The sequence below is a fragment of the Columba livia genome, chromosome Z, assembly GCF_036013475.1.
Source record: "Columba livia isolate bColLiv1 breed racing homer chromosome Z, bColLiv1.pat.W.v2, whole genome shotgun sequence".
In the NCBI taxonomy this organism is placed as follows: Eukaryota; Metazoa; Chordata; class Aves; order Columbiformes; family Columbidae; genus Columba; species Columba livia.
The window spans coordinates 23,765,606-23,792,823 of NC_088642.1; the positions used below are offsets into that span (position 1 = coordinate 23,765,606).

The following is a 27,218-nucleotide window of genomic DNA, read 5'->3' on the forward strand; positions in this document are numbered from 1 at the left end:
TAGAATAGGATCAGATAGTCAGTACCTGGAAATATTTGAAAAACAAGGTCAAACAAGAGCAGCCTTGGGCTGGCCTGGTTCTTAAAGGACTGATATATCTACTCACTCTGTCTTGTGGTGCTTTTCATAGTGTTCTGTTTTTTGCTCATTTGTTTTGATTTTTAAAGTAATAATTTGGGTAGATTAATTTTCCTGAGGTTTTTTTAGTTTGAGAGCTAGCCAGGCTGGAGAAAGAAAAATTGAAATAATTGTTCTTCATTGTAATACTTGGATTACTTCTTATTTCCTTGTTGCTCCTTTCTCTCTTAAAATTATTTGCTTTTACAGTTAGTGCCCTTTTGTATGATTTCAGAGTAGATTTTACTGGTTTAGATTACAGGAAGGCACACAGGCCATAAATAGACGGTATACATTCTGCTAATACCAGGAATACTGAAATAGCTCATCTTAAAAGAGAGAGAAAACCTAGCCAATTGGCCAAGTGCCAGGAGATTGCAGGGTTGACAATTAGTGGGAAGCCTGAAAGGGAGATTAATGGTAGGCTGTGCTCTAAAAAAGGGCATGTTGAGCCCCAGGAGAAATTCAGCGGGGTCAAATTCTGGAAGAGCCATGTACTAATGCCTGAACGCAGTTTTGACCTTCTGTTGACAGCCCTGTCCCCACGAGGCCCCGGCATTGCCCTGCGGTGTGTTTGTGACACTGACTGGTCACGCAGACTGGGCTCGCAGTCTTCTCTGCCTTTACCAAATGTGTTCAGGAGGGGCTTGTACGGGTCTGGTTGAAGGAAATCCTTCTCATGCAGCCAGCCCTTTCTGTACAGCCAGTTAGCTGCAAAGGGCTTGATTATTCTTGCAGAAGATGGTCTTTAACTGAGTGACGTCTAATGCTGAATAGACTGGCATTCGTAAGAATCACATAAGACACAGCTATTCAGAGCATCTTGTCGTTTCCCCCCCTACACCCCACCATGAGCAGTACTTTTGTGTTTGTCCTGCAAGAGCAGAATTGTCGACACCTGCCACTCTAGAGTGCTCTGCCTACACCCATAAGCTACAGTTGTTCTTTGATAAGATGATGAGCATGCTAATGCCTGTCCAATGATACTTAATTAAATAATAGTTTGTAGCTTGTACATGGCACCTCTGACATTGCTCATGGAGCATTCCAGACCTTCTGCATGGACAACCTGAGCTGCTGTCGTTTTCCTCAAGATCAAACAGCAGAATGGGAACACCTGAATCACTGTGCCAGTGTACAGCAGGCCAGTGGCTTCCAAAAGTCCTGCTCTGCCAGAGTGCGGCCCACCATTAAAACTGAAATACCGCCGAGTTTCATGTTACAAGTTTTTTGTTACCTAAAATACTCTCAAAATTGTGATGTTAAAACAGAAAACAACTGTGGGCCAGAATTCAGGCAATCCTGCAAGAAATCATCCTTTACCTCAATGGCAAAGGAGAACAAATGGAGACTGTAAGGTTTGGGTTTAGGTGGGGTTTTTGTTTGCTGGGGGTGCAGATGTCCTTCCACTCAGATTTGTTCTTCCTTGGTATCAAATTATAAATTTAAAGGGAACACTTGGTGCTAACAGCCCATAGAAGCTGTGGATGCACCTTCCCTTAAGTGTTCAAGGCCACGTTGGACTGGCCTTTGAGAGACCTGGTCTAGTGGAAGGTAACCCTGCCTCTGGCAGGGGGGTTGGCACTAAATGATCTTTAAGGTCCCTTCCAATGCAAACCATTCTGTGATTCCATGGTAAGTGAGGGTGGTTTGATGGGAGAATACTGAAGACTTTATTCATTTGTCACTCAGTCTCTCCCCTAGTAACAATTTCAGGATTTGACCAATAGTTGTTGCACACATACAATATTTGTCAGGGTTTTGACTCTATTTAGATCCAGAGAACAACGTGATTGACTAATTATTATTATTTTATACTTTTTCTGTCAACCGTGAAAATGGCCCTTTTCTTCAAACAGGAGTAAAACGAAAAGAGTAACAAGAATTCAAAGGCATCGTGGAATGTGTACATTCTCCCTCCATTCCCATTGCAAACTGCGTCAGCTGTAAGTTTGCAGCACGCACAGTAAGCAGCATCCCTGGCTCAGAGGAGTGACAGGGAGAAGTGATGGACCTTCCTGTACCGTGAGGGCGAGGAGAAGCTGGGCTCTCTACCTGTCCCTGGGTAGAGCTGTCAGCAGCGTGGCCACAGCATGGAGAGGGGAAGCAACTTGCAAAATCACTGGGGTGTCTGAGGGGAAGGAGCAGCCTCCTGGAGGCTGGATCACCTCAGCCCCTCTGTAGAAGCAAATGAGTGCTCCTGTACCACTCCAGTTCCTATTCAGTTAAATTGTCACCAGCCATGTTTTCTTTGCCCTTACAAGGTGCCTTTGGCCTCTCCACCTCTTGCCCCAGCAGTAGATTGGTGTTTAGAGGGCAGCTCCACCTGCAGTATCACACACTGTCTGTCCTCCAGTGTGGCACCTTAGGTGACTGTCTACCTTCCCTAAGCTCCAGGCACTGAGATACTGTTCTAATTCTGTCCCCCTCAATCTGGTGAATCCGTACACGGCAGCAGTGGGGTGTCTCCCGTGTTTGCCAGCTGGCCGGTGCTGCCGCTGGGAGCAGGGGAGGTGAGCATCGCCGCCCGTGCCATCTCGGAGTTTTCCTGCCCGGCTCTCCACCCTCAGGCATGTGGCTGCCTGATTAGCCATTGCTGATCACCTCCTGTTTACCAAGGTTAAAGAAGAAAGGTAAAAAGGAACAAAAATGGTGTGCTGCTTTAAAGGTAAGAGATTGCATGTGTATTTAGAAAAAGGACTTCTTCGTTTGTGCTGCCAGTCATATAAGAGTTAAATTGATGAGATGGTATGCAGTGTGCTGTTATTTAGTGAAGCGTATGGCTGTTATGTAAAGGTTTTAATGACGGTCTTCATCTGTCTACTTAGGAACACCATGCATCTGGCAAAATTTTGAGAAGGCTCAAGGTGTTAAAGAAAGCTCATCTAAATAAAGAAGGGTTAACGTGACATTGCAGTTACTTAATCCTGTATTGTCCCACCATGTGACTGCAGGGATACTGAGAGACAGCCTTTCTTTTGCCTGGTGTACAGTCTGTGCTTTTCCTGTCATCTTCCAGGATCAGTTGCTTTGTTAAACCTGTGATGAGGAGGAAACAGGAGCAACAAACTTTTTACAGCAAGGCTTCAAGGCACAGTGACCTTTCCAAGGCACCGTGACAAGCTCACCGGCTGAAGAATGAATGAAAGGCAAACCCTACGTTCAGCTCTTGGACTGGTACCAGAATCAAGGAGAGCGATGCTCTAAAGGTCAGCTATTCAAAATGAACTGGAAGCTTCTGCATTTATTCAAAGTAGTTAACCAGCTATTTGACCTTTATCTATCAAGTTAGTTTTCAAAACAGCAAGCTGAAGCCTGAAAATTTGTGTCAAATGATTTGCATGTGTCAAATGTCCTGCATAGACAGCAAGCAACTGACCACTTCCTTGCACAAAGTTTACAGTTTTAATTGCAAAGCGTCTTTTACCTTGTAGATGAAGATTCAAACGTACTACATCTATTAGTGTGAGATGAATGTAAACAGCTTCCAGTTTTATCTGAGATTTTGAACAGAACTGCAATATATAGACATGCCAGATCTGGTTTTGAAGTAATTTCCAAACTAATTACTGGACTTCCCGTAAGCTGCTTTCTTGGCTGGATTTGTCACAGTCTCCATTATGTGGAGGACTGCATATTCATACAGAATTATTTCATCTGAACTACTTATCAGGCCATCTTGTTAAATGGGGATATGATTACCTTATAGACTATGACAACAGGATATGTGAATGGAGGAAGTCTTGGGAAACACCGCTATTGCAGGTGGCATCGTGAGGACAGCGGAGAAGACGACGGGCACCCGGAGCGCTATGGAGGAGAGGAAGAGGGCAGACAGCACAGGCTGACCCCGTTTGAGAAACTAATGCAGGATATGTCCCAGAATGAAAAAGTGGTGAAAGAATTAACCCTGGGAAAGAGAATTGGCTTCTACCGAGTCAGAGGAGAAATAGGAAGTGGGAATTTCTCACAAGTGAAGCTTGGAATTCATTCCCTAACAAAAGGTAGGCACCTTTGTGTGGATCACCTGAGTGGTGAATGCCCTTGTTCTGTATGTGTGCCAGTGGACCTCTTTGGGAAGAAAGATGCTGTCTGAACCCTAAATACACATGTAGTTTGTATGTGTCTTTGTTGTTGTTGAGTGAATATAGAGGCAGAGTCACAGATTTCTCAGGTTTCAATTAGGCTTTAAAAAAATACAAACCAACAAACAAAAACATTTCCTAGATGTCAGCTATTACAAGAAAAGTTAATCTCTGCACTTTATGGAGTTAAAACATCCCATCCCATAGCATGAACACTCCACACTGTGAAGCACGGTGTTGTGCCTCCTCTCCTACACCTCATCCTGTCTGTCTGCCCCTTCCCTGGCCAGCTCATGGACCTCAGGGTTTGCAGTAGGACAAGGGGGCATGGGCTTAAACTCTGCCAGGGGAAATTTAGGCTGGATATTAGAAAGAAATTCTTTACAGAGAGAGTGATCAGGCATTGGAATGGCCTGCCCAGGGAGGTAGCGGACTCGCTATCCCTGGAGGTTTTTAAACTGAGATTGGACATGGCACATAGTGCCGTGATCTAGTAAACGGACTAGAGTTGGACCAAGGGTTGGACTCGATGATCTCTGGGGTCTTTTCCATCCCAGTCGATTCTGTGTGATTCTGTGTGATTCTGTGTGATTCTGTGTGTTGAATTGTCAATTATTATTATTGATTTTTTTGAACTACAGAAAAGAACTCTATATCCTAGGATGTTCTTCTTCTAGGAAGAGCTATAAAGAAAGACTCAGGAACTGCAGCAAACACTTCAGTTATAACTAAGAACTTGTCTTCATCTGTCCTGTTTCTTTTTCTGCCTCTGCCTCTCTGACAGTAATAGAAACTGTTCTCATTTTACCTCAGGGATTACTGGTTTTCCCCATATCTTTGTGCACTGCTATCTTGTTTTTTTCTTGTAGTCTTTCCAATTTGATTGATTCTCCTTCCCTCCATCACACTGCAGGTGAGAGAAGGAGATACACCCGAAAGCCTTCATGACATGCTGTCTGTTATTTTTATTACTGCCTCTTTCAGCCCAGACTGCAGAGGTGTGAAACCTCATGTGTCCCTCATGTGCGCCGGTTGTTGCACTGGGAATCAAAATGGGGAACTGATGGTATTTATTTTTTCCAAATTTAAGCCTGCCTATGCCTAAGGGTTGCTTTAACTGCTTGTGGATTTTTTCGTTTTGCTTGTTTCAGAAAAGCATCCCTGTTTTACTTGGCCCACAGCAAGTTATTTCCTCTGCTTTTTTTGTGATTATTTTTTTGTTTCAGAGAAAGCTGTCTTGTCCTTACTGTTGGAGGCAATGCTGCTCCTGTACTGGTAATAGGAAGAACGCTAAAGAAAGGAAGTTATAAAGTATGATCTTATGATCTGTTTAACTTGTTTAGGAGACAGGTTGCTTTAGCATTTCAATAGAGCTGATTGAAAACTTTGAACTTCAGTGAATACAGTAAGCTTGGACAACCTAAAAACATTTTTTTTTTTCTTGAGAAGATTATTTTTCACCAAAAATGTATCTTTTTTTTTTTTTTCTCTTTTTTAGTATCTTTTTTTTGTTGAAAATGTTCACGGGGCAAGGAATTAATTTCTCAATACTAAGTTTGCAACGACCATGAGGAACGAAGAAGGACAAACATATTTTGACCCATCTCATATTTTGACCCATCTCTTCCTGTGAGCTTATCTGTCCTCATAAAATACAGTATGCGGATAGGAGAATAGGAACGTGCACACACGCACACACACACCCCACCGCCACCCACAAAGAGGATTCTGAGTTTTCCAGTAGATGCACATTAGTGTTTTGGTAACAAAGCGATGCTCTTGCACAGTGCTAATTGAGTACAAGTTGGGTTGTTGTTGTTGTTGGTTGGTTGGTTGGTTTGTTTTTCTGATTTTATAAATACAAAGGCTTCATTATTAATGCTGTTTGGGTCCCTGTGGTAGGGGGAGGTGTGTGTATCAGGGGGCTGTTCAGCTCTTCAGTTATTGTCATAGTGTTAAGTTCCAGTTATGGTCTTTCTCCTGACATGTCACTCTGTATTAAAAAAATAATAATTATTAATTATGTCCTTCACTAAGGTGAGCTTTTGTAACAATTACATGCATGTGCAGTTCTGTGGCCCTTGTGATCTGTCACAACAAGATACAGGAAGAGTTTCCTAGAGGGAAAAACTGCAGGATCGCACTGGCTGAAGACCCTTATATCTCTCACAAGTGCTGTCTTGGTTGCTTAGAGGATGCAGGAAATTCTTTGATGCTATGATGTGTATTGGGTTCTTTGGCACTGTTGCCCGTTTCATTAGCCTGAGATTTGGCAGATACGTTCTCCAGAGACCAGCAGAGTTGCTTGCTAAGGACTGTTAGGACCCTAAGCTCTGTATAACCTTTATTTTACATACATCCCAGCTGACGAATGTAGTGTGGCACCACAGCTCAGATGAGATTAAAAGCATCCACAATTTACAGCTAGCAAAAAGCCAGTCAAATGTGAACATCAATTGCAAAGGTAGAAATGTCCAGGAACCTAGTTGGTGTTTGTTGTGGGGTTTTTTGTTTTTTGTTTTTTTAAGCAATTTTAACTTGTTTGTATTTTGTTTCCTTTTGCCATCATAGCATACATCGCTCCCTCCTGACATTTTTTCTCAATCTTTTCTGAATTTCTCTTATTAAGATTTCAGTTAGCTCTTTTCAGACCTCAGCATACACTGCATATAGTCAGAAAAATCTCTTGCTACTCAGATTCAGTATTTTGGCAAATAATAAGCTGCCTGCTGAAAATGCTCTTCTGTTCAGCACTGCCACCATGCCAGGGTAATAGAGGGTTTGTAAACCAGCTGGGTTTTTTTGGAAGCAAAGGGAATGAGATTTTTAAAAAGGAGGGTGTTAGTTTTTTTATAGTTTTAGTGGGCTGGTTTTCTTTGCATGTCATGCCTATGCAACTGCAGTGATGTAGATATAAAGGAGCTTGGTTCTGATTTATGGTGGTATGTGAACAGTGAGCAGAGCAGGATCAAGCCGTTCAGTTCCAAACTTTTTTTCTCCCTTTCCTTTTAAAACTTGGCAGGAAAACTGACCAGGAGGAATAGCAAATTCCAGCAAAAGAGAGGAGAAGGAATTTAACCTTGAAGATTATTCTTTTAAAGCTCAAATACCCCCAGCTTTTATAAACCAAGATGTAATTATGCAGTTACAAAGTTTAAGTTGTAAGAATTGTTATCCCTGTAGTATCTGGGCATTTAGTTGTCTAAATATTACCTACTGTGAGCTGATGCTCTTCCCTCTTGGTTTAGGTGATGAATACGCTACCAGCGAGCCAAGGATTTCAGTCTTTCACTAAAATGTGGCTGGGGCCACAGTCAGAGCTCTGCCAGGGTCCGTGTCGGGTGCTGTTACCATTCAGTGTCTGCATTTCCTCCCAATGTATGTTACTAAGGTAAACATATCAAACATGGAGTTTTCTTTACCTGTGCAGACACGCAAGTTTATGTATCTTTAACACTTCCTTTAGATATGTTGGAATACTAAACTTGAGTTAAATAGCTTTACAATATTAAGTAAAAACATGTTGAATGCTTTTATACCAACATACATGTGCAAATCTAATAGCCTCTCTCCGCTTAAAAGCAACTAGTAAGCAATACTGAATTTTTTTAATTTACTCCCATGTACTAGAAACCAAGATGAAGGGTTTTTTTGAAAGATTTGATAAAACTGATTAATTGTTAAGAAATCTGTGACCATTTGGTTAAGCTATTCTTGGGGTGGGGCGGAATAGTGCCAGGAATAAACAGTTGTATTCAAGAGAGTGAAGACAAAAGCCATAACCTACTCATTCATACAGAAACATAAGGTCAGTTGTGACTGACCTGTTCTTACTGCTTTGAGCTTCCCTGGTCATGCGGTGCAGCTGCAGATGTGTATCTATGTTTTGTGGCCCTCGTCTTCGCTGTAGATACGCTACAGAAACATGTACAATTTAGAAGCAGCTTGCATTACCAGGACAGCGTAAGACAGCTAGATATGCTGTCTCACAGGATCCCTGGAACTTACTATATTTCACTGTTGTTTTGGTCTTTTTCCCTTACTCAGAATAAAACCCGTGTTTGATGCAGATTCATGGCCCACTGTAGCATACAGACATAAACATATAGTTTTCTGTATTCTTAACAGTACCAAGAACTACTCATACATTAACATATTGGAAAACTGGTACATCTATCCTGAGAAAGACAAACCTCTACAACACCGATTGTGGTAACAGAATTTGTGGAGTATAGGATAAGAAGTTAGGGAAGAGTTCTCCAAGTCACACCAACTTAAAAACACCTCTGCAGTTTGAACTTGCAGGGTTGTAGCCAAAGCCCCTAAATTACTCCCAAGTTTGTCTGTCCACTATGAAACAAAGCACCTAAATTTGACACCTCCCTGGGGAGTCTGTTCCAGAGGGTGGTGGAGCACTGGAACAGGCTCCCCAGGGAGGTGTCACAGCCCCAAGCCTGACAGTGTTTCAAGAAGAGACCAGACAACACCCTCAGACACATGGGGTGAACTGTGGGGTTGTCCTGTGCAGGGTCAGGAGTTGGACTTGATGACCCTGGTGGGTCCCACCCAACTCAGGACACTGTGATTCTATGAGTCTGCAAGAACCAGGATCAGACCCAGCTCATGTGAAGAGCACTGAGCCAACAACGAAAGAGAATGTGCAGACCTTCTTTACCAGCATTAGACATCAAAGCAGATGCTGTGACTGTGTCCATCAGACACATATTAGCCTGACAGCTGGAGAACACACTAAAACAGCGATGATTTGATTAACCCATCAGCCTTTAGCTACCTCAGCAATGCATAGGCTGCCATAGCTGTAAAGGGGCATGGGCGTGAGTGTGAAATATCGCAGGGCTCAGCAGGCCTCTTTGGTTCAGTATATACTGATCAGAGGTGAAATTTTATTGGACTTCTGTAACCAAGCATTGCTGTAAGTAAACAGTATCGTAATTTGCATCTATTGCATTAATAACATGGAAAAGCATTTTCCTTTTCAGACAAAGTTGCAATTAAGATTTTGGACAAGACAAAGCTAGACCGGAAGACTCAACGTTTGCTATCTCGTGAGATATCCAGCATGGAAAAACTACACCACCCAAATATCATCAGACTATATGAAGTGGTGGAGACACTCTCAAAGCTGCACTTGGTGATGGAGTATGCAGGAGGTGGGGAGCTCTTCACTAAAATCAGTACAGAAGGGAAGATGCTAGAAACAGAGTGTAAAATAATCTTCTCCCAGATTGTGTCTGCTGTGAAGCACATGGTAAGTTGCTCTTCTTCCACAAGCATGTTGTCCCTCACTACTCTAGCACATGTTGTGCCTCTATCTTTTGGGTTTCAGTTAGCAGGTTTACTGTTAATAAGATTTCAGGCCCACATTTCTGAAGAGCAGAACAGCTAGAGAGGAGCTGTCTAAGAGGTTTCTGAGAGAGCTTTCACATAAACTTTGAGTTCCTGCCCCTCTGTTGACAGCTTTTGGGAGAAGACTGAACTGGGAACACCTGATAGGTAGAAACATCCCTTTAGCGACAGCACCCTGTCTGCTTTACGTTGCCATAGGCTTCATTTCTTACCTCCAGCTATTTCAAAACATAAGATTAATTGCTCTTCTGCTACAAGAAAGCGTTCCAGAGAAGAAGCTTGTTAGGTGTTGCAAGCATCCAGCTTGTTTATTAATGCATGCAGGAGACTGGCACTTAAGACAGTTAATTCCTGGTCGTTGTTTTGGCACAAACCTGTGAAGTTAACACCCATCACGTCACTTCCTCTTGTTTATTCTTCAGTATTGCAGCTGGGTTTAGGATGATGCAATTTGTGTAGAGCCTTATAAAAGGCAGAAAAGGAATAATTAATTATGTCAGTACCATCTCCTCTGAACCTGCACAGGAACTACAGCTACTTTAAACAGCATAAAAACAAGGGAAGACTGTTCTGCAAGTATGAGCAGTAGCGTTTGTTAAAGTTGGCTCTGGGTGCCCTCCGGTGGCTTGCATTTTCCTGACATGTAACAGCCTCAGGCAAGTCAAAAGCAAGGATGCTCCCAGGTCAGGCATCTAAAAATTGCATTACAGACTGCTTGTGGCATATATGAACAGCATGCATTTTTAATATAATTTGACAAAAGGATCATATTGTATAAAAGTATGCGATGGATTAGCTTCAACACCTTTTCCATAGGACGGGTACTTAGCAGCTCCTGAAACTTACTTTACATCTCAAGATTGCATGTTTCCTAGCATTAAACCCAGACTACCAAGCCAGCCAACCTCCTTCACCTGTACACACAGCCTTCTGGAAAACATTTTACTCGTGCTGAGCTGTCAAATCCAGGCTACTTAGATCACATCTCACTGCTGCCAGTCCACAGAAGGAAGATCCCTGCCTGTTATCAATGACAGCTCAAAAATCTTGGGATGCTGAAGGGTTTCCTGATTGTCTCCGGACACATGCACTTTGTTACTTCTACGGGCAGGGCAGAGAGTGCCATTCCTCATAGTTACTTCAAGACAAAGCTAAAACCTTACCTGACCAAGACAGGTATATCACCACTAAGCAGAGCAAACTCAGTTTGAGTCCTTGGCTGCTACTGCCATTTCCAAGGGAAAAAAAGTGCAAGTTGCAGCATATGTATTTACTTTAGATCTCTAAAACTAGAGGGCACCACTGAACTTTGTGTCTTGCAAAGCACAAGTCTGTGGTCCTTTTCTCCTGCCACCACCCATTCCTCGTGGGACATTAGATCACACAACAGAACTGTAACAACTTATCTGTGATGACGTCGACTTGGTGAACTAACTGCTTTCACATCATAAATCCACAAGCCAATAATATATACAAAAATGGAATGAGTTAAAAAGAAATTATTTTTTGTTACTTACACCATTACAGAAATGTAGTAATTGACAAAATTAGTGTTCTGAACTCTGAAAAAATAGACATTTTGCACATGAAGATATCTACCTATTCCTGTAGGATTAGCTATGATACTATCACAAATCTGCTTTATGAAAATAGTTTATAGTGTGAATAGTTAGCAAAAGATTGCTACTGTTCCTAAACTTGGCATCCTTCTTCCCTTCTTTTGCACCTACTCTGTTGTTTCTGTATCAGTAGACAATGAAGTTAAATTTGTTTAAATACTTCAACTTTTCAGTTTCATTGTAGTACTTATTTCTGACTTTGTCCAAGATAGCTCCCTTTCTCCTATGTGGCCGTTAATCGATGATAACAGCTAGTCACTTGAGAACCTTCCTGTGCACAACCTAACACCAAATTTTTCTCTTGTTTTACAGCATGAGAATAACATAATTCACCGGGACCTGAAAGCAGAAAATGTCTTCTACACCAGTAACACCTGTGTTAAGGTGGGAGACTTTGGATTCAGCACAATAAGTAAAAGAGATGAAACTTTAAATACTTTCTGCGGCTCTCCTCCTTATGCTGCTCCTGAACTCTTCCGAGATGAAAACTATGTTGGCATTTATGTAGACATCTGGGCACTGGGGATCCTGTTATACTTCATGACAACGGGTGTCATGCCCTTTCGGGCAGACACTGTGGCCAAACTAAAAAAGTGCATTCTTGAGGGGACATACAGTTTGCCTCCGTGCCTCTCAGAAACTTGCCAGAAGCTGATAAAAGGAGTCCTTCAGCCAGTACCGACCGAACGATACTCTGTCAAACTTATTATGAACAGTGAATGGATGCAAGGGATACAGTACCCCAAACCTTTACAGCCATTTAAACTGGATCCAAAGTACTTATCAGACATGAGTACACTCAAAGAGGAAGAAATCGAAGTGAAAAACATTCTGGAAGATCTGGGAATCACAGAAGAGCACATTCAAAATAACCGGGGAAGAGATGCACGCAGCTCAATAACAGGAGTTTACAGAATTGTTTTGCACAAGGTACAGAAGAAAAGGGCACTTGAATGTGTTCCTATCATGTCCCACCCTGACCCCAAAGAACAAGACTTGAGGAGAAGGATCGGTTCTTACAGTGGGATGAAGCACACATCCAAGCTGTGCTCCATTTTATAAATTGCTCTGCAGGCTTTATACTTGGCACATTCAACAAAGGGTTTTATTCATGTTTCACAAGTTCTGGTGTTACATGTTTTGTCATTTTTGAATAAACCAGAAATGCCTCATCTCCTTTGCACTTCTCAATCACAGCAAAGTGCTTGGATACAGAGCTCTTATGCATTTCTTTGTCCCTTGCTCCAGACACCTCATATAGCAAAGCGCAAAATCCCCAGGAGGCAAAACAGGCAAGGGATGATTAGCAGAGGTCACCTTTTAGTAATGATCAAACACTATTGCATTTAACACAGTTGGGACATCTCAGTACAGGCATGTAAGAGATAACTTACTGAAATTTGAACCTCACCTTGACACAACTTTACCACCACAATCCAGGACAGTTTTTGCAGAAAACTGAATTTAAGCAGAAAGCAGACTATAATCTAAACAATTGCACATTCTTCTTTAAAATTTCTTCAGTAAATTAAGCATGACAGAATTTAGAGCTTTTTTCAAAATTTTATTTAAAGAAACGGCAATGCTGTTGACCACAGCTCCTAATTTGTCACAATTCAGGAAGGCAAATTAAGATATGCTGCTTTAACCCTGCATGTGTGATGGCAATTCCTAGTGCATACCTGACCTTCTGGCACCTTCTGTTACTTGCACAGTTCCAACAGTTCAGAACTGCTTGGACTCCAGCTGCACTCCCGTAAAGAAAATGTTAAGCATACCCAAACCTCATGTATATTCTTGCTTTAGCAACAGGTATCAGTAAGCTGAATGAACCAATAATAAAATCCCCTTATATATTGAGTATTACAGACTTGGACTAACTCCTGCCATCCTACCTTGGCAACAAAGGCTGGCACTCTTGACCACTGCAAGTTAAAAGTTGGATAGCCTGACAACTCCAATTGTTCCAAGCATCACCAAGGTCTAGACACTTTCCGCTTTAATTGCTTATTTTATACGTTAATCTTCAACACCATCAGCTCCAATGCAAACGGTGGTAAAGTGCAGTAGCTGTCCTTCTCTCAACAGGCATGGCTGACATGCCTAAACTAAGAGGTAGAGTGTCATAATTTTAGTTAAGGCAAGTAAGCTAATACAACGTTTAGAGAAGTACAGCTGGTGCCTTCAAATTTAAGGCCAGGATGCCTTATGTATTATGGGGACTGATGAGATGATCAGTTGACTTTAAGAAAGGAGTAATTAATGTAAATGAGCCACAAATTACTCTGAAAAGCCGCCCATAGGAAACTGGACTCTCTGAGGCTCAGGTAAGCACAAAGCAAAAATGAGTCCCCCTTCAAAGTTTTTCTGGGGGGGATAAAACAATACCATCTTTCATAGGACAGGAATAAGTATCGATTCTATTTCATAAGCTGGGAATGAATTCCTCCACTATAAACAGTTCTTATATGAAAGCAGTTATCTGGAAACACAACCCTGAAACAATGGTTTTACACCAGCCTAAGCAACCCTTTCTTTTTACTTTTGTAATGGAATGATATTAAGAAAGACCCAAAGGTCCACAGAGCTTGTGAACCCACAACTTCAGGTTTTTACGGGGCCAGTTTCCTCTTTCTTTCCTGTTAAAGGAAAAAAAAAATAAAAAGGTAACCTGAAAACCCAACAAGTCAGCACTACTCCAACAGGTTTCAAATATCTCCAACTTTATTTTAATAAAGGATCATCCTCACAGACCATGAGGTCCCTGTGGTTAACTTTGGGCCAGTAGCTCACTTCTTGGCTTGTCCACTGCCAGCAATGGACTTTGTTCCAAGGCAATTTGTTTTTCTGGTGCCAAGATAAGTTTCACAAGGGCAACCTAAATCAAAATACTTGCAAACACCATCATCATGCATATTCCTCCATCATTTTCAGCAAAAACAACAGATTAGTACTCATTGATTTATAATAAACAACTATTTTACCAAGGCTTGACTGTACAAATACAGCAAGTTATCAAATCCTAGTGAGTGACAGATAATACAAACACTTCATTACACACAAAAATTGTAATTTAGCAGACAAATCAGGTTCTGCTACTTTGTATTAGATAACATAGCTTTGTAGAATTAGCAAAGAAAAAAATTCAACAAAAATTCATTCTGTACATTAGCTCAATTTAAGTATATATTACAAGCTTACAAGGCTTATGTCATAGTTCATTTCCAATCTGGGCTTTAAAAATGTACCAGAATGGACTCCCCATTAGCATTGTGTATCTACCACTTGCAAAATGGATAGCTTCTAGCTTGCATGTTGGGAAAAAACTTTTTTTTTAACAAAAAAAAAAAAGACTCCACTCCTACAATACTAGGGAGAAGGGCTTCGAAGTACAAAGCCAAAGTCAAAGTTGGAAACAGTCATTTAGAAACATATTATATAAAGAATAGCGAGAGGCCAGAGCTCCAGACAAAGTGATCTTCCTCCCTTCCTTTGTTGGCCAATTGAAACAGCTCAATAGCATCGCTAAGTTTTATTTGAAAATTCCACTGCCTTAAATACTTCTACTACACAATCCCAAAAGGTGCCAAATCAAGAAACCCAAAAACTACACCTTTTTTGTTCTTTAGAATAAAAAAATTACTACCTCTCTCCTTTTTCCTCTCTTCTCCCAGGCTGCTGTGATTTATAATGCAGGTATAAAACACATCATATGAATGTTAGGGGAAATATGCAGTAACTAACACAGTGGGTCACAGAGTTTCTTGGAAGAAAATCACCTGTCAGTCTATCCATTTCTCGTCCAGACATTTTGACAGGGGAGTCAGATTCTAGTCCAGCAATGAATGTTACTCAGTTCTATACCTTTCCCGAAGCAACAGGGGGATGGGAGGTAGGCTGGGAGAAGAAAGGGAAGGTGACAAAGGGGAAGAGAAGAAGTGCAGTATTCAGAAGATTGACTGCTTACTGTCAAGGCACTGAGAACCCTAACATGGAAAGCTTGGACTATTTTGCCACACACTTAAGCGGAAGTTAACAGTGTAGGTTTCAAGTAATCTCACGCGGAAATAGCAAGCAGAAGACTATTTTGTTTCTATGTACAAAGACCTTGTAATTGACTACAGCTACTACTCTGCAATTAAAAAAATTCAGACATGTTTAGGAATCCCCATAGACCTTGTCAGGTCTCTCCATCTCCAGTATATTAATGTTTCTAGTGTTCTGAAAATTGTATAAATATTAGCATACCGTATTATGACAAATCTTTTCAAGGAGCTTAAACAGGTTTTTCATGCTCCAATGAAGTACTACCGTACACTGAAACTTCAGCACTACTGCAATATTTTTTTTCCTCTCTCGCCCTACCCTTACGCCTTGATTCCCCACCTCACAGAGGTATCTTAATGCTCCCCATTGGAAATGGCAACAGTAACGCCTTCAGATTCTGTTGTTGCAGGGATTCTTGGCACTTTCTTAGCAGGGCTTGGGATGTGCTAAGAAGAAGGGAAAAAAAACATTAAATACAGTTTTCTAGTTCACAGACATTCATACTTCATGGTTAATCCAACTCTCAAACAACATGTGTGCTACACAGGACAGCTTGGTCTTAAGTCAGTCAAATTGGTCATGCTTCATGCAAACTGATTACGTGAAAAGAGCCAGTTTGTTCTTGTTTCATTCCTGAACAGTTTCATTCTCGTTATCATGAAATGTACTTTTAAAAATCCCACATTCAATTTTTTACTTCTGGCTTATATGTTACATATGTTAACAAAGTATTTAATATAACTTGTTAAACCACTTCCTCTTTTAACATACATGCACGTGCTAAGGCAAACACAAACCATTTCACCATTTACATCAATATTTAAAAGAGCGTTGAGTGTTCACCTCATGAACAATGCCTGGGTGGACAACTTCAACTCCTGCCTCCAGAGGTCCATCCCCCACGAGCGGGCGCCGTGCGTAAGTTCTCCTGTGCTTTTCATCCACACGCACCAGGTACCAGGTTCCCTCAAAGAGATCTTCTACTGAGCACTGTGGAATATAGTTTGCTGTAAAAAAGTCAGTAATACACCGTTAGTTTGTTCTTGGTCAGAGCTTTACACAACACAGGACGTGGTGGTTTGGAGTAGTACGACAGAAAATAAACAAGTGTGCATTTTCATTTCAGCCACATTGGGCCAACGGACACGAGCTATTCAGAAGTGCAAAGAGTTGGACATTTTCTTGATTCTACACCCTCATCATTTCAAGTCAGGTGAATTAAGTTATGAGCATTTTACTGTAAGACTAGGAATGATTTATATTTACAAAGTCCTTACCCAAATGATGTGTTTCCTGTCTGATCTTCATGTTTTCAGCAAAGACATCAGGTGCAATACACTTCCTTGAGTCAAGTCTTGTTTTGAGATCAGAAAGGCTGGCAGTTATTTTGTCCAGTGCAGAACCTACAATATAAAACCACCAGGTAAGGTAACACTAGTGTTAAGAACTGCACACTAGTATGTTAACATTTCAAGCCCATTCGAAATATTTTGCATTGCAGAAGCTAAAGTTCTAGTAATTTTAAAAAATTTGCAACTACTCAATCAGAACATTAGCAGAATTTCAAGAATATTATTTATTTGCCCACTGAGACATTTAAACATTCTCTGGAACTGAAACATCTTCAGTTTAACTCTACTGTCATTAGGCACTGTTCTGCAGGTTAGGCTATGCTGAAGGTTAGTGTAACACGGCATTTAGAGGTGAGCTGTGCAAGGGAGTTAATTAACATCTCTTCCTCTCACTCACCAGGAGTGGCATCCTGTGTAACTCTGATGGAATACAGCGTAGCAGCAAAACCAGAGCCATAGGAGAACACACTGATTCTCTGTCCCGCAAGCTGCTCCGGGGAGTACCTGCAGATCAAGCAACATTTGTTTAAAGTGAGAATTAAGCCAACGTGCCAATTTTTAACAACCAGAAACTACAGCTAGCTAAGAAAAAAGGAGCCAGCAAATTATACTGACTACAATATACATTTAGCATGCTGTGTGCATAAATGATGACGTTTAAAAACTCAGTTTCAAACACTGTTGTTGTAAATTCCAAAGCTGCCACAGCAAAACAGAGCAAAGAAATGCCCAGAATATGATTATCTAGAAGGCAGTCAGCTTTCAGTTCTTAAGAGACCTAAAGCCTAAAATGAACAACCACATCTTAGAAGGCAAAGTCAGAACAAAGTAAAAAAGAGCACAAGAGGAATGGTTTAATTTAAACTTAACTTGATTTTTTTAGAAGTCTGCCATTTAAAAAAAAAGTAAATACTATTTAATTTGGCTTTGCTTATTGTAGTGAAACAGAGAAAGCAGTCTGATTCTCTTTTCCACAGCAGTGGGGGTTTTTTGGGTGGGGGTGGGGAACAGGCAGGGGAAGAAGGCTGAGGTTGACAAAAGATGGCACCTTACAAATATAATCCTGCTTTGGAAGGCAGTAAGCAGCTGTCTCAAATCAGCTTCTGACATAGAAATTTTGAATTTGCTCGTCACTTTAACTAATTGTATGCACTGAGTAACTTTTTAACTTCAGCATTTCTGCTTGAGGCAATCTAGTAGGAAAAGGTTTGCTATATGGTGCTTTTACAAATGGCTTTCTGAAACAAAAAACTTTTATGACCTTATATATAAAAGATATTGTTTTCATTCTAGTTTTATGCTTACTGGGCTAGAAGAGAGGCAAGACAACCATAGACTGAAGGGGTATACATATTTCCATTCTGATTGGATACAAGTAATGAAGCTTTGGTTTTCTGATTGAAGAGCTCTGCGCTAGCTTTCATAAAAGCTTTTTCCACGTCTCTGTCAAAATATGTATCTTCAAGTTTTACATCCCTATGAAAAAACAGAAGTTCAGAAACAGTTAGTAAAATAGCAGAAAGTAAAAAACACGCCTTGGATGTGTACCAAATTAAAATTACGTGAACAAGGAAGACAGCAGCCATTCTCACCTGAAAGCTTCCAGGCCAGTGTAAACACCATTTGCTGTTTCTGGGTTCTGATCACTGAGAAAATCGTTCAGCAAGAGTCTAGCCACAGACTTCTGCACCAGCTTACAGTAGGGGGAATGAAAGATCATGAATCCAAAGTCATTCAAGGTGAAACGTCTGTCTGTCCCCTCTGAAAGTGGCAGAAACATTGTGTTACAACTTACGTTTAGTACTCACTTCAACTATGAAAATAAAATGGCAGGGTGGGAGGATACCAGTCATCAAAACACATCAGCATACAAGACAAACTGTTGCTGTCAAGTTCTTTTAAAACACTGCTGCTACTTCTATTTACAAATTACTTTCTTAGTGACCTTTTGCACCAACTATTTTTGCCCTTCTTCCATGATAAAAAACTATAAGGTTAACAGAATCTCTGCATTTCTACTCTGCATTTCAACATAATCATCTGCTTCGTTTAACTATCTAATCTTCACATCTGTGCTTCTTAATGAGTGAGGCAATTACTAAACACACAGGGTACAAAAATGAAAAAGTGCTGTTACATAACACTTAAATATTAACCTTAATATCTTAAGAGCTTGGGTGAAGAGGGAAATAATGGGCTTTTAAGCAAGGTATTGTAGGTAACACAAACAAAAGCCTGTAGAGACGACTGCTTACTGACTACCAGGTGTGTAGCCACACCAGAACAGAAATAACACACTTTTTATGACAGAGAAAAAACATAACAATTGCCTAAGAACACACAAAGGTGAAGAAAGGGACCCATATACCAGTCTTTAGATTGGATGCTAAAACTTGAAAATACATTGTGTAGTTACACATTCCAGCATTTGCCAGATCATCAGGTGAGGTTACGTACCCTTCTGCCACTGGGCGTGGATTTTGTTGCGATAGACAGTATAGCAGCGATCTAATGCACTGAGGTAGCACTGTATAGATAGTTTGCCATCAACTACAGGATATTCAGAAACCATATCTGGTTTATAGAAGTCATATGCATGCTGCATGTGGGTTCCACGCAGCCCTGAGGGAGAGAAATTGAAAATTACTTTATTCAGTTGCTTTCAGTCAATCTGAATGCATTACTTGGCATATGTGGGGAAAGAAGCAATATTTGGGCCCAGTCAAACAGGTTTTCACAGCACTTCAGGCCTTTTAAAGTGATGTTTCACACAGTTCTCAACTGCTTATTGAGTATGGTGGGATTGAACATGACAAACACAAGTAACAAGTTATTTTCATCATTTCACCTGGGACATAGAGCTCTGTGATATTCAGCTCTAGCCCACTCTTTGCCAGTTTTATTGGAGAATCCCCAGGGAAATGAAAAGACAGGAACACCTCTGGCTGTTATTTGCTGCCTCCTGCAATGGGACTTGGCCATGTTAGCCCAGAGCAAGAGGAGTTAAAGTTCAATTTCTGACATTAGTGGGAGCTCATCCAGCCTTCCAGCAACACACAAAAAACAGGGGGCAAGCTTTAGAATAGATCCACTTATCTGGTTGAACAGTATTTGTTTTCTCAAAGGACTAACCTCTCTCAAAAATTAACGGAGCATTTGGACCAACCAGCATAGCAACAGCACCAGCTCCACCTGTTGGCCTGGCATTTCCAGTGGCATACACTGCTATGTCTCCAGCAACGACGAGTGCATAGCGTCCTGTCAGAAACACACAGAAACAACAATGAGAAACAGGGGAGAATCTAGTACATTTTACCATCCATCAGCAATTTTTAGAGTTTGGTTACAGCGGAAATGACCTCAAGACTAAGGGGCTTTTCAATCCTGACTTCTCCCCCACCTTTCAATTTCCTGGAAGCCACCGAAATTTGCAGGAAAAGGCCAGTGATTCTAAGCCATGTCATTATTTTTTGCACTGTAATTGAACTGGTGGCAAACACCCAGAGCATTTAACAAAAAGGCTTCAGAAGAGAAAAATAGTTTACCCTCTTGGTTTTTATATGGTTAAACATGAACACTGTCACTATAAGGCAGAATACCCAAAACCAGGGGATGATGTAACTTTTCAAGAAAATGCCCTGAACTCACCATCCCAAGAACTGGACTCGATCCAATTAATAGCATTAAAAAGGGCAGCAGTGCCTCCATAGCATGCATTGGTGGTGTCGATTCCTTCTACATCCGTATTACCAGATTCTTCAAAAAGCTGCATCAGGACAGTCTTTACGGATTTTGATTTATCAATTATTGTCTCGGTTCCAACTTCTAATCTCCCGATACAATCATAGGAAAGGCTGTTCCTCTCCATGAGCTTCTGAACCACAGTCAAGCAGAGAGAGTTGATATCCTCCCGGTCAGAGCAGAACCCCATTTTTGACTGGCCCAGCCCAATGGTGTATTTCCCAGCATCCACGCCATCATACTTCTCCAGCTCTGTCTGGTCAACATACTGAGATGGGAAATATATTTCCAGTGCAACAATTCCCACATCTTTGGGCCAACAGGATTCAGCATTCACTGGAAGAGAGCCAGGCATCGTGGTAGATCTTAAAGAAAAAAAGAAAACCACAAAAACAGACAATTTATTCACATCCATTTTGAGAGACCTACTTTCAATTTCTCTAAGTTTATAGAAAAAGTTACATTGCAGGAATTCTACAAGGTAATTTGAAAAAGGAAAGCCTTAGCCTCTGGAGAGACTCTGGTCTCAGCATAATGTAAACATCAATATAAAATGTTACAAAACTTCCACTAAGAAGAACTTCTAAGTGAAAACACAAATTTCAGCCCTGGAGATGAATAGATGTAGCTTAAGCTCAAGCTACTTCACTGAAGCAAAACACATGTTTCACAAGTGTTTGAGAAATTAGTCTTAATGTTCATTATCCTACTTTTGCTTATATGCAAAGTCTCAATTTAAGACAACCAAGCTAGAAATATTTGATTTTTTAGAAAAATTGTTGGCATTTGGGAACTTCCTGATAAGGATACATTTTAAACAGGTGTCCTTACCAGGAAATCTCTGCCTTAAAGAAGGCCAGGACTTCTCAAAATTATTTTTATTTTTAAAGTAAATGAGCTAAGGTGCTCCATTTGTTTATACTTACAACAAAGATGCAGTTTGGTTTTTTGGTTTCTTTTTTTGGCAGGGGGGGAACAACTCTTTTTGCATGTTTGGTTGGGATTTATTTTTTGTTCCTTTTAATTATTCTCTGTCTTGGCATTCCAGAAGACTGGAACTCCTAACAGCAGGCCTGAAGGAATATTTCACGGGCTGAGATGGATGAACACACAGGGATTCTCCCCGACAGACCAAGTTTTCTTATCTGAACTCCACAGCTTTATTTTCACTACGCTTGGAAATATTGTACACCCCAATACTCTAACCCTGTCCGTAGTACCCAGACAGGCACCATCTCCCCATGTTTTTGCTTACATCCTTCCAGAGCATTTGTCCCTTTTGTGCACAGCTCAAGTACCGTCACCCTGACCTCACCCAAATTCTTCCACAAAACCACCAAGAGCTGCACAACACCTTTATCTGCAGGAATGACAACTTCATGGGATGTGTATTAAGCATTAGGAAAATATTAAAAGTGTTTTCTGTTACAGGTACAGCCTCATGTAAGACTGCATGGCTTGCCATTCATTTTGGTTGTCTCTAACGAAGTTCCAAGCATATCTATGATGTACCCAAAATAACCTATTTAAGTATTTTCTCTTGTAGCCTTAAAACGCGTAGACAGGAGAAAAGCGCTATTTGCAGCTGCCGACCGAAGCGCTGTACAACAGCCGCACAGCGGCACTGCCGCGATTTTAACCAAAACAACCAGTTTCGCCTTGTGTGTGCCTCCTGCCGGCAGCCCAGCTCACTCCCTCCGCGCCGACAGGGGTCTCTCCTGCACGCAGCCTTCACCCCAGGTGACCGCCGCCCCGGCCGCGCTGAGGGCGGCGGGCGCCCCCCTGCCCTAACGCGCCTCAAGGTTACCCGGGGCCCGGACAAGGAGACGGCGAAACGTCACGGAGGGTGGCGCGGAAAAGCCACGGCGCGTCCCACCCGCAGCATGGGCTCAGCGCAGCGCGGGGGCCGACCACCCCCGGCCTCCCCCGCGTCCCGCCGCGGCCCCCGGCCCTTACACGTTGCGGAATCCCATGTCCGGCCGCCGGCACCCCGGGCCGCGCGTGCGCGCTGCGCACACCGGCTCGCGCAGGCGGCTAGTACGCAGGCGCGGGGAGCTCCTCCCCCGGGGGCGGTGCTTCCGAGATGTCACCTGGTAGCGGTGACAACCTTCTCCGCTTAAACCCATTACGGCTTCCCGAAAGGCACGGGCAGTGAGGAGAGGGGCGGTGGTCTGGAGGGCTCCTCCAGGAGATGCTAAGATCGTGTCCCGTCTCGGCCACTCACACGCCACCTCCTGGAGACACGACGCAGCGCCGGGGGCCAAAACCCGCCGTTTTACCCCAAATCTGCACAGGGACTGCAGGGGAGGAGGATGATGATGCTTTCTGGCTCCCTTTATGAATGCAGACGTGCCATCCACAGCAAGATGCCAAGGCAGCAGCTGGGAAAACGACTTCGGGGTTCAGCTCTCTTTCTGGCAGAAAACACCTCATTTCCATCAAAAGGGGACAAAAAGGAAATACAGACCACTGCTGGCTCAGCACAGGGTCTGGCAGACACCACAAGGATGAGCCTTGTACAAAAGCAGAGCTGATTCTGCTCCAAGAGCCAGAAAGCTGAAAGGCACTTCAAAGACTCTTGCAGTAATAATTTTACTTAAGTTATATACTAAAATGCAATGCATGCAGCACATAATGGACTTCACCTGTAATAAACACAGAACAGTGGCTTTTAACCAGCCAGTGAATTATTAGGAAACTCAGTATGCCAAGAGGATTTGTATTATTGGTGAGGGCTGAAAAAAACACTCTGCTCTGTGCTTGTTCCTTACAGAACTTTGAGATCAAAAGTGGCATTTAATTCATACTGGCTGCAGTTCTCTCATCAGAAAACTTCCTACAGAAGATAACTAAAGGGAGGCTCTTTCTATTGTTTTCTCATGGCTTATCAAATACCAAGCTGACCAAATGCACCTAACACAGCAGCAGTCAGGGCTGTCGGGCTGTACTGCAATGGAAAACATGGCTTTATAAGTTTGTTCCGATTACTGAAGAAAATGAGACATATGACATGTTATTTCAGTCACTCATTTCAGGAAAAAACTGTTTACTTGCTGTAAAACAAACAGTCTTCTGTCCTCTTGCTCAAACAGCAAACAACTTCCCATCATTGAGTTTTTACTGAAAATGAAAGAGCACTCAAAAGTACAATTTCTTTTAAAAGACGGAGGACCTCAAATGCTTCAATATAAATAAACAAGAAACCTGCTATGTTTCACATTCCCCTAAGGTTGTATAAGAATGATGAGCAGCATGAAACAGACACTTCTTTCTGCAAACATTGCCAGAAATACGTTCTCCCATAACAACTGGTGGCTTTCTTTGCTTTTGCTAAGAATTTGAGAGTATTTTGTCAATAACTGGACTTTGTCATTTTCTGCCTAAGTTCTAATTCATACAGAACACTTACATGAAAGTTAGAAAATAAGCCCTCAGGCTGTTGGCTACAAGCAGTACGCTTGGTAACTCCTTCTGGGGTTTCACCTCTGGAGGACGAGGGGAAGAGGCTTTGGTGATGACGGCAGAGCCACCACAAGCTGTTCCTCGGAAGTTAAGCAGTGATGACCTGGCAGCTACAGCCGTGACATCACCTAGTCATCCCCGCAGAGCCGAAAGGTCCACAGGCGCCCAGCGCATGCAGGACAGCGGTCACGCCACGAGAGGTCCCTGCCGCCACCCGCACTCGCCACGGCACGGACCGCGCGTGGACGTGGCATCCCCGCGCCCCGCTCGCCTGCGGGCTGACGGGGTGGGGCTGCGTGGGAGGCGGACTAAAGGCGTACAAACACCGAACCGCAGAGACGGCACCTTGAATTAACTCGTGAGAGCCCATCCGCAGCCCCTCCTGCGCGGGGCGGCCCTCCCTCCGGATGCACACCCGGCACATCCGAGAACGGGGCTCGGTCAGCAGCACGGGTGAGTGCCGAGATGCCCACACCCGTACAGCAGCCGCCAGCATCGCCGGGGGCACCCGGCTGCCATCGTCCTGCGTGATGGCGGGTGGCGTGAGCAGAAGGCCACGCCCGCCCCGCCCTCCCCACCTTGGGTGGGCCCCTCTGTCGCGACACAGAGAAACAACAAAGCGACACGCCGAAGGCGTCGCCGCTTTCGGGCTTCTTTGTGGAGCCCGAGGCGGGGGCAGAGCCCGGCGGAGAGCCGCTGCAGCCGCCCACCACAGCGTACCCAGCCGGGGGGCTTCCCCCGCGGGCAAGATGTGAGGCAGCGTCCAGCGCGCCCGGCACCGGCTCTTTCAGGCGGCGTTTGGCGTCGCCGGCTGCCCCGGGCACGGAGCGCCGCACGCCGCGCCCGGGCGATGCTCCGTGATGCTCCCGGCAGCGCCCGGCGCCCTGTGCAGACTGACACCAGCGTTAAGAGACACTCACGCGGCTCTTTTGCTTTTTTCTTCCTTCCCTTTTTCCTCTTTCATCCTCTTTTCTCTCTCTCTCTTTTTTTTTTTCCTTTCTCCATTTTCTCCATTTTTCCTCCTTTTTTTTTTTTTTCCTCCCCTCTTGCTGTACTGCAGGCACTAGTGACAACACGCTTGCATGCACTGAAAACACCGCTTCTAACTATGCCGACCCATCCCCAAACCCCGCGGGCGGCTCCGCAGCCCCGCCGCCTCACGCGTGCTTCCCCCGAGCGGCTCCGCGCCTCCCGTCGCGGCGGAGAGGACACTCACGGGCCGCTGCCCAGCGCTGAGACGGCGGCGCACGCCGTTCAGCCCAAAGGCCTCCAGGTGCCGAGCCGCTCTCACCTGTCGGAGATGATGGCTCCGGTGTCGCTCGCCGCTCCGCACCCTCGCCTGTCCGCACGAACCAGGGAAAACAGGGGGCCCCGGCGAGAGGCGCCTTTAAACAGCCCCGCCGCCCCGGCTCCGGCCCGCGCCCTGAGCGGCAGCTCCTCCTGCCAATCACAGCTGCCGGTGCCCCGGCCCCGCCCGCCGGGCGGCTCGCAGCTGGCGGAGAAGGCGGGGGGAATGGTGTGAGAAAGTGACGCGGCGTGGCCAGAGGGCAGCGCGCCAATGAGGACGCGGCAGCGGCGGCGGGCGCTCAATGGGAGCCGAGCGCAGCGCGGGGCGAGCCAATGGGAGCGCCCTGCTGACGGCGGGTGAGGGTAGCACGGCTGCCGGTCCCCGGCGAGGCGAGGAGGCGGTTGCCCGGCAACGGGAGGCGAGGACCGCCCGGCCCGGCCACAGCCTCTTCTCCAGCCGCCCCGGCGCCGGACCCGACCTCTGGACCCGGGCCCAGCCCGACGCGTCCCGGCGCCTCCGGGCGCTGAGATCGGGCGCGGAGGGCCGCGGGTGAGGGGCTGGGAGGCGGCAGCGGCGCGCTGAGAGGGGCCCCAGGGCTGCTGCGGCGTCATCAGGCCGGGGCGGGCAGGAGGCTCCTGGGCAGCAGGAGGCCGTGGTGCAGGTAACTCGGCTCAGGGAGCGCAGCCCCGTATCCTGGGCCTGTGAAACCTGCCCACGGCCCTTCCCGTGGCGGGCCAGGACCAGGCGCTGGGGGCTTGCACGGCGCTCTGCCCCATGGACGAGGCGATGTCCTGCCCTACCTGCCCTGGATACTCCCGTCACATCTCTTCCCAGCTTGTTAAATCCACAGTGTGCCAAGTTATATCTCATGGCGTTATTGGCGCTTGGCAAATTCACTATTAGCTAATGTATGGGTTTCACATGCCAACCTCGGCGGCCTGTAGGCACTGTGATGACTGATATCCAGCTACCCCGTTGCTGCACAGGTTACTGGGCATCGCCTGTTGCAGATGGGAAAGTGCTTCATAAAATTCACACACCTATTTTAAAGCCTTGATAGTTTGCTCAAGTCGACTAAATGTACTCCCTTAGCAGCCAGTGTCAGGTTCCGTGACATCTGATTGCTACAGCTAGGCAAAGACAACACTTTGCTTGCCACCCACAGTGTGAAGGTGTTGAAACTGTATTATTTCCACCTTTTTAAGGGCATGTAAAAATAATGCAAAAGAGAGGGAAAAACTATCACTGAAAGACTTAACTCCTGTCGTGTTTGTTGAATCTGTTTTGCACTTGTAACTAACTGTTCTGCTATTGTCACATAGAATCACAGATTTTTCATGTAACTCTTCATAGTGCAAGGATTGAGAAATACTACCGAGAAATCAAAAGTTTAGTTTGCACATGTTACCCTGCAGTCTTCTGATAAGCTTATGCCCGTCTGTGTACAAGCCAGTTCCATTTGTAATTCTGAAAAAACAGGGTGACAAAATGCAAACTAAGTAGGTGATGGCACGGTTAGGTCGTGTAGACACACCGCATGTTCTCTGCCTACACACCAAACAGACTTCTTGTTAGAAAAGTTGAACTTCTGCTCTGGGAACCTAAAACTTGAATTCCTCCTACTTTTCCCTTCCTACCACAAAAAGAAAAACCAAAGGCAGAACCATGCCTTTGTTCTAGACTTAAATATGGGTTGCTAACGCCAGCCTCTCATTGTGGGCTTTGGTGGCAAAATGCTTCCTGACATGGGGTTGCACGGGCAGTCCTGGCTGTAGGACAGAACAGGCACCCAGGGGACGAAGCCATCCATCTTGTTGGATTTGCGGGAGCTCAGGTGAGGGCTGCGAGTGCACCCCGAGACCTTGCAGCCCCTTCCCCGCTCCCTGGGGGCTCGTCTCCCAGCGCGTGGGCCTGGCTCCGGTATAACGCACTCCCGCAGCCTGGGACAGGGCTGCAGCAAAAACAGCTGTGCGGAGACCCTCATCGCTTCTTCCCCTTCGCTGGGGGGCTGTATCTGAACTGTAGCAGGTGTCCTTGTGCCCAGCTGTGTCCCTGTGGTCCCGAGCCACTGACTTAACTTCCCAGCTTCACCTCTGACCTGCTCATCACTACAGACTGGCCTGAAACCCTGGATTCTTGG

The 27,218-nt window shown here is 44.2% G+C and overlaps 2 protein-coding genes across 4 annotated transcripts; one reads left to right on the forward strand and one right to left on the reverse strand.

The window, feature by feature from the left end:
* The first annotated feature begins 2,027 nt into the window (after positions 1 to 2,027).
* NIM1K (NIM1 serine/threonine protein kinase) lies at positions 2,028 to 14,519 on the forward strand. Of its 2 annotated transcripts, XM_065045162.1 has the most exons (5): positions 2,028 to 2,785; positions 2,946 to 3,326; positions 3,827 to 4,121; positions 9,203 to 9,471; positions 11,501 to 14,519. In XM_065045162.1, the coding sequence occupies exons 3-5, from the start codon at positions 3,830 to 3,832 to the stop codon at positions 12,248 to 12,250; spliced, it is 1,311 nt and encodes a 436-aa protein (XP_064901234.1). In that variant the 5' UTR covers positions 2,028 to 2,785; positions 2,946 to 3,326; positions 3,827 to 3,829; the 3' UTR covers positions 12,251 to 14,519. The 2 variants fall into 2 exon arrangements, with proteins under 2 accessions (XP_064901234.1, XP_005514606.2); XM_005514549.3 differs by having other exon boundaries at positions 2,029 to 2,785; positions 2,946 to 4,121.
* HMGCS1 (3-hydroxy-3-methylglutaryl-CoA synthase 1) lies at positions 13,895 to 25,257 on the reverse strand. 2 transcript variants are annotated; one of them, XM_065045157.1, is made up of 10 exons: positions 25,082 to 25,257; positions 20,236 to 20,693; positions 19,720 to 19,845; positions 19,045 to 19,209; positions 18,180 to 18,348; positions 17,893 to 18,063; positions 16,985 to 17,091; positions 16,513 to 16,638; positions 16,079 to 16,242; positions 13,895 to 15,681 (listed from the first exon to the last, which is right to left on the reverse strand). In XM_065045157.1, exons 2-10 carry the CDS (start codon positions 20,681 to 20,683, stop codon positions 15,589 to 15,591), a joined length of 1,569 nt encoding a protein of 522 aa, XP_064901229.1. In that variant the 5' UTR covers positions 20,684 to 20,693; positions 25,082 to 25,257; the 3' UTR covers positions 13,895 to 15,588. The 2 variants fall into 2 exon arrangements, with proteins under 2 accessions (XP_064901229.1, XP_064901228.1); XM_065045156.1 differs by lacking the exon at positions 25,082 to 25,257 and adding an exon at positions 22,285 to 22,383.
* Between the last annotated feature and the right edge of the window lie 1,961 nt (positions 25,258 to 27,218).

Coding starts and splice junctions, on each gene's coding strand:
- NIM1K (XM_065045162.1), top strand. CDS start 3,830: ATGACAACAGGATATGTGAATGGAGGAAGTCTTGGGAAACACCGCTAT. Junction 4,122..9,202: donor AATTCATTCCCTAACAAAAG/GTAGGCACCTTT, acceptor TTTCCTTTTCAG/ACAAAGTTGCAATTAAGATT. Junction 9,472..11,500: donor TGTCTGCTGTGAAGCACATG/GTAAGTTGCTCT, acceptor CTTGTTTTACAG/CATGAGAATAACATAATTCA.
- HMGCS1 (XM_065045156.1), bottom strand. Junction 19,846..20,235: donor CGAGTCCAGTTCTTGGGATG/GTGAGTTCAGGG, acceptor TGTTTCTGACAG/GACGCTATGCACTCGTCGTT. Junction 19,210..19,719: donor TCCGTTAATTTTTGAGAGAG/GTTAGTCCTTTG, acceptor TCTCTCCCTCAG/GGCTGCGTGGAACCCACATG.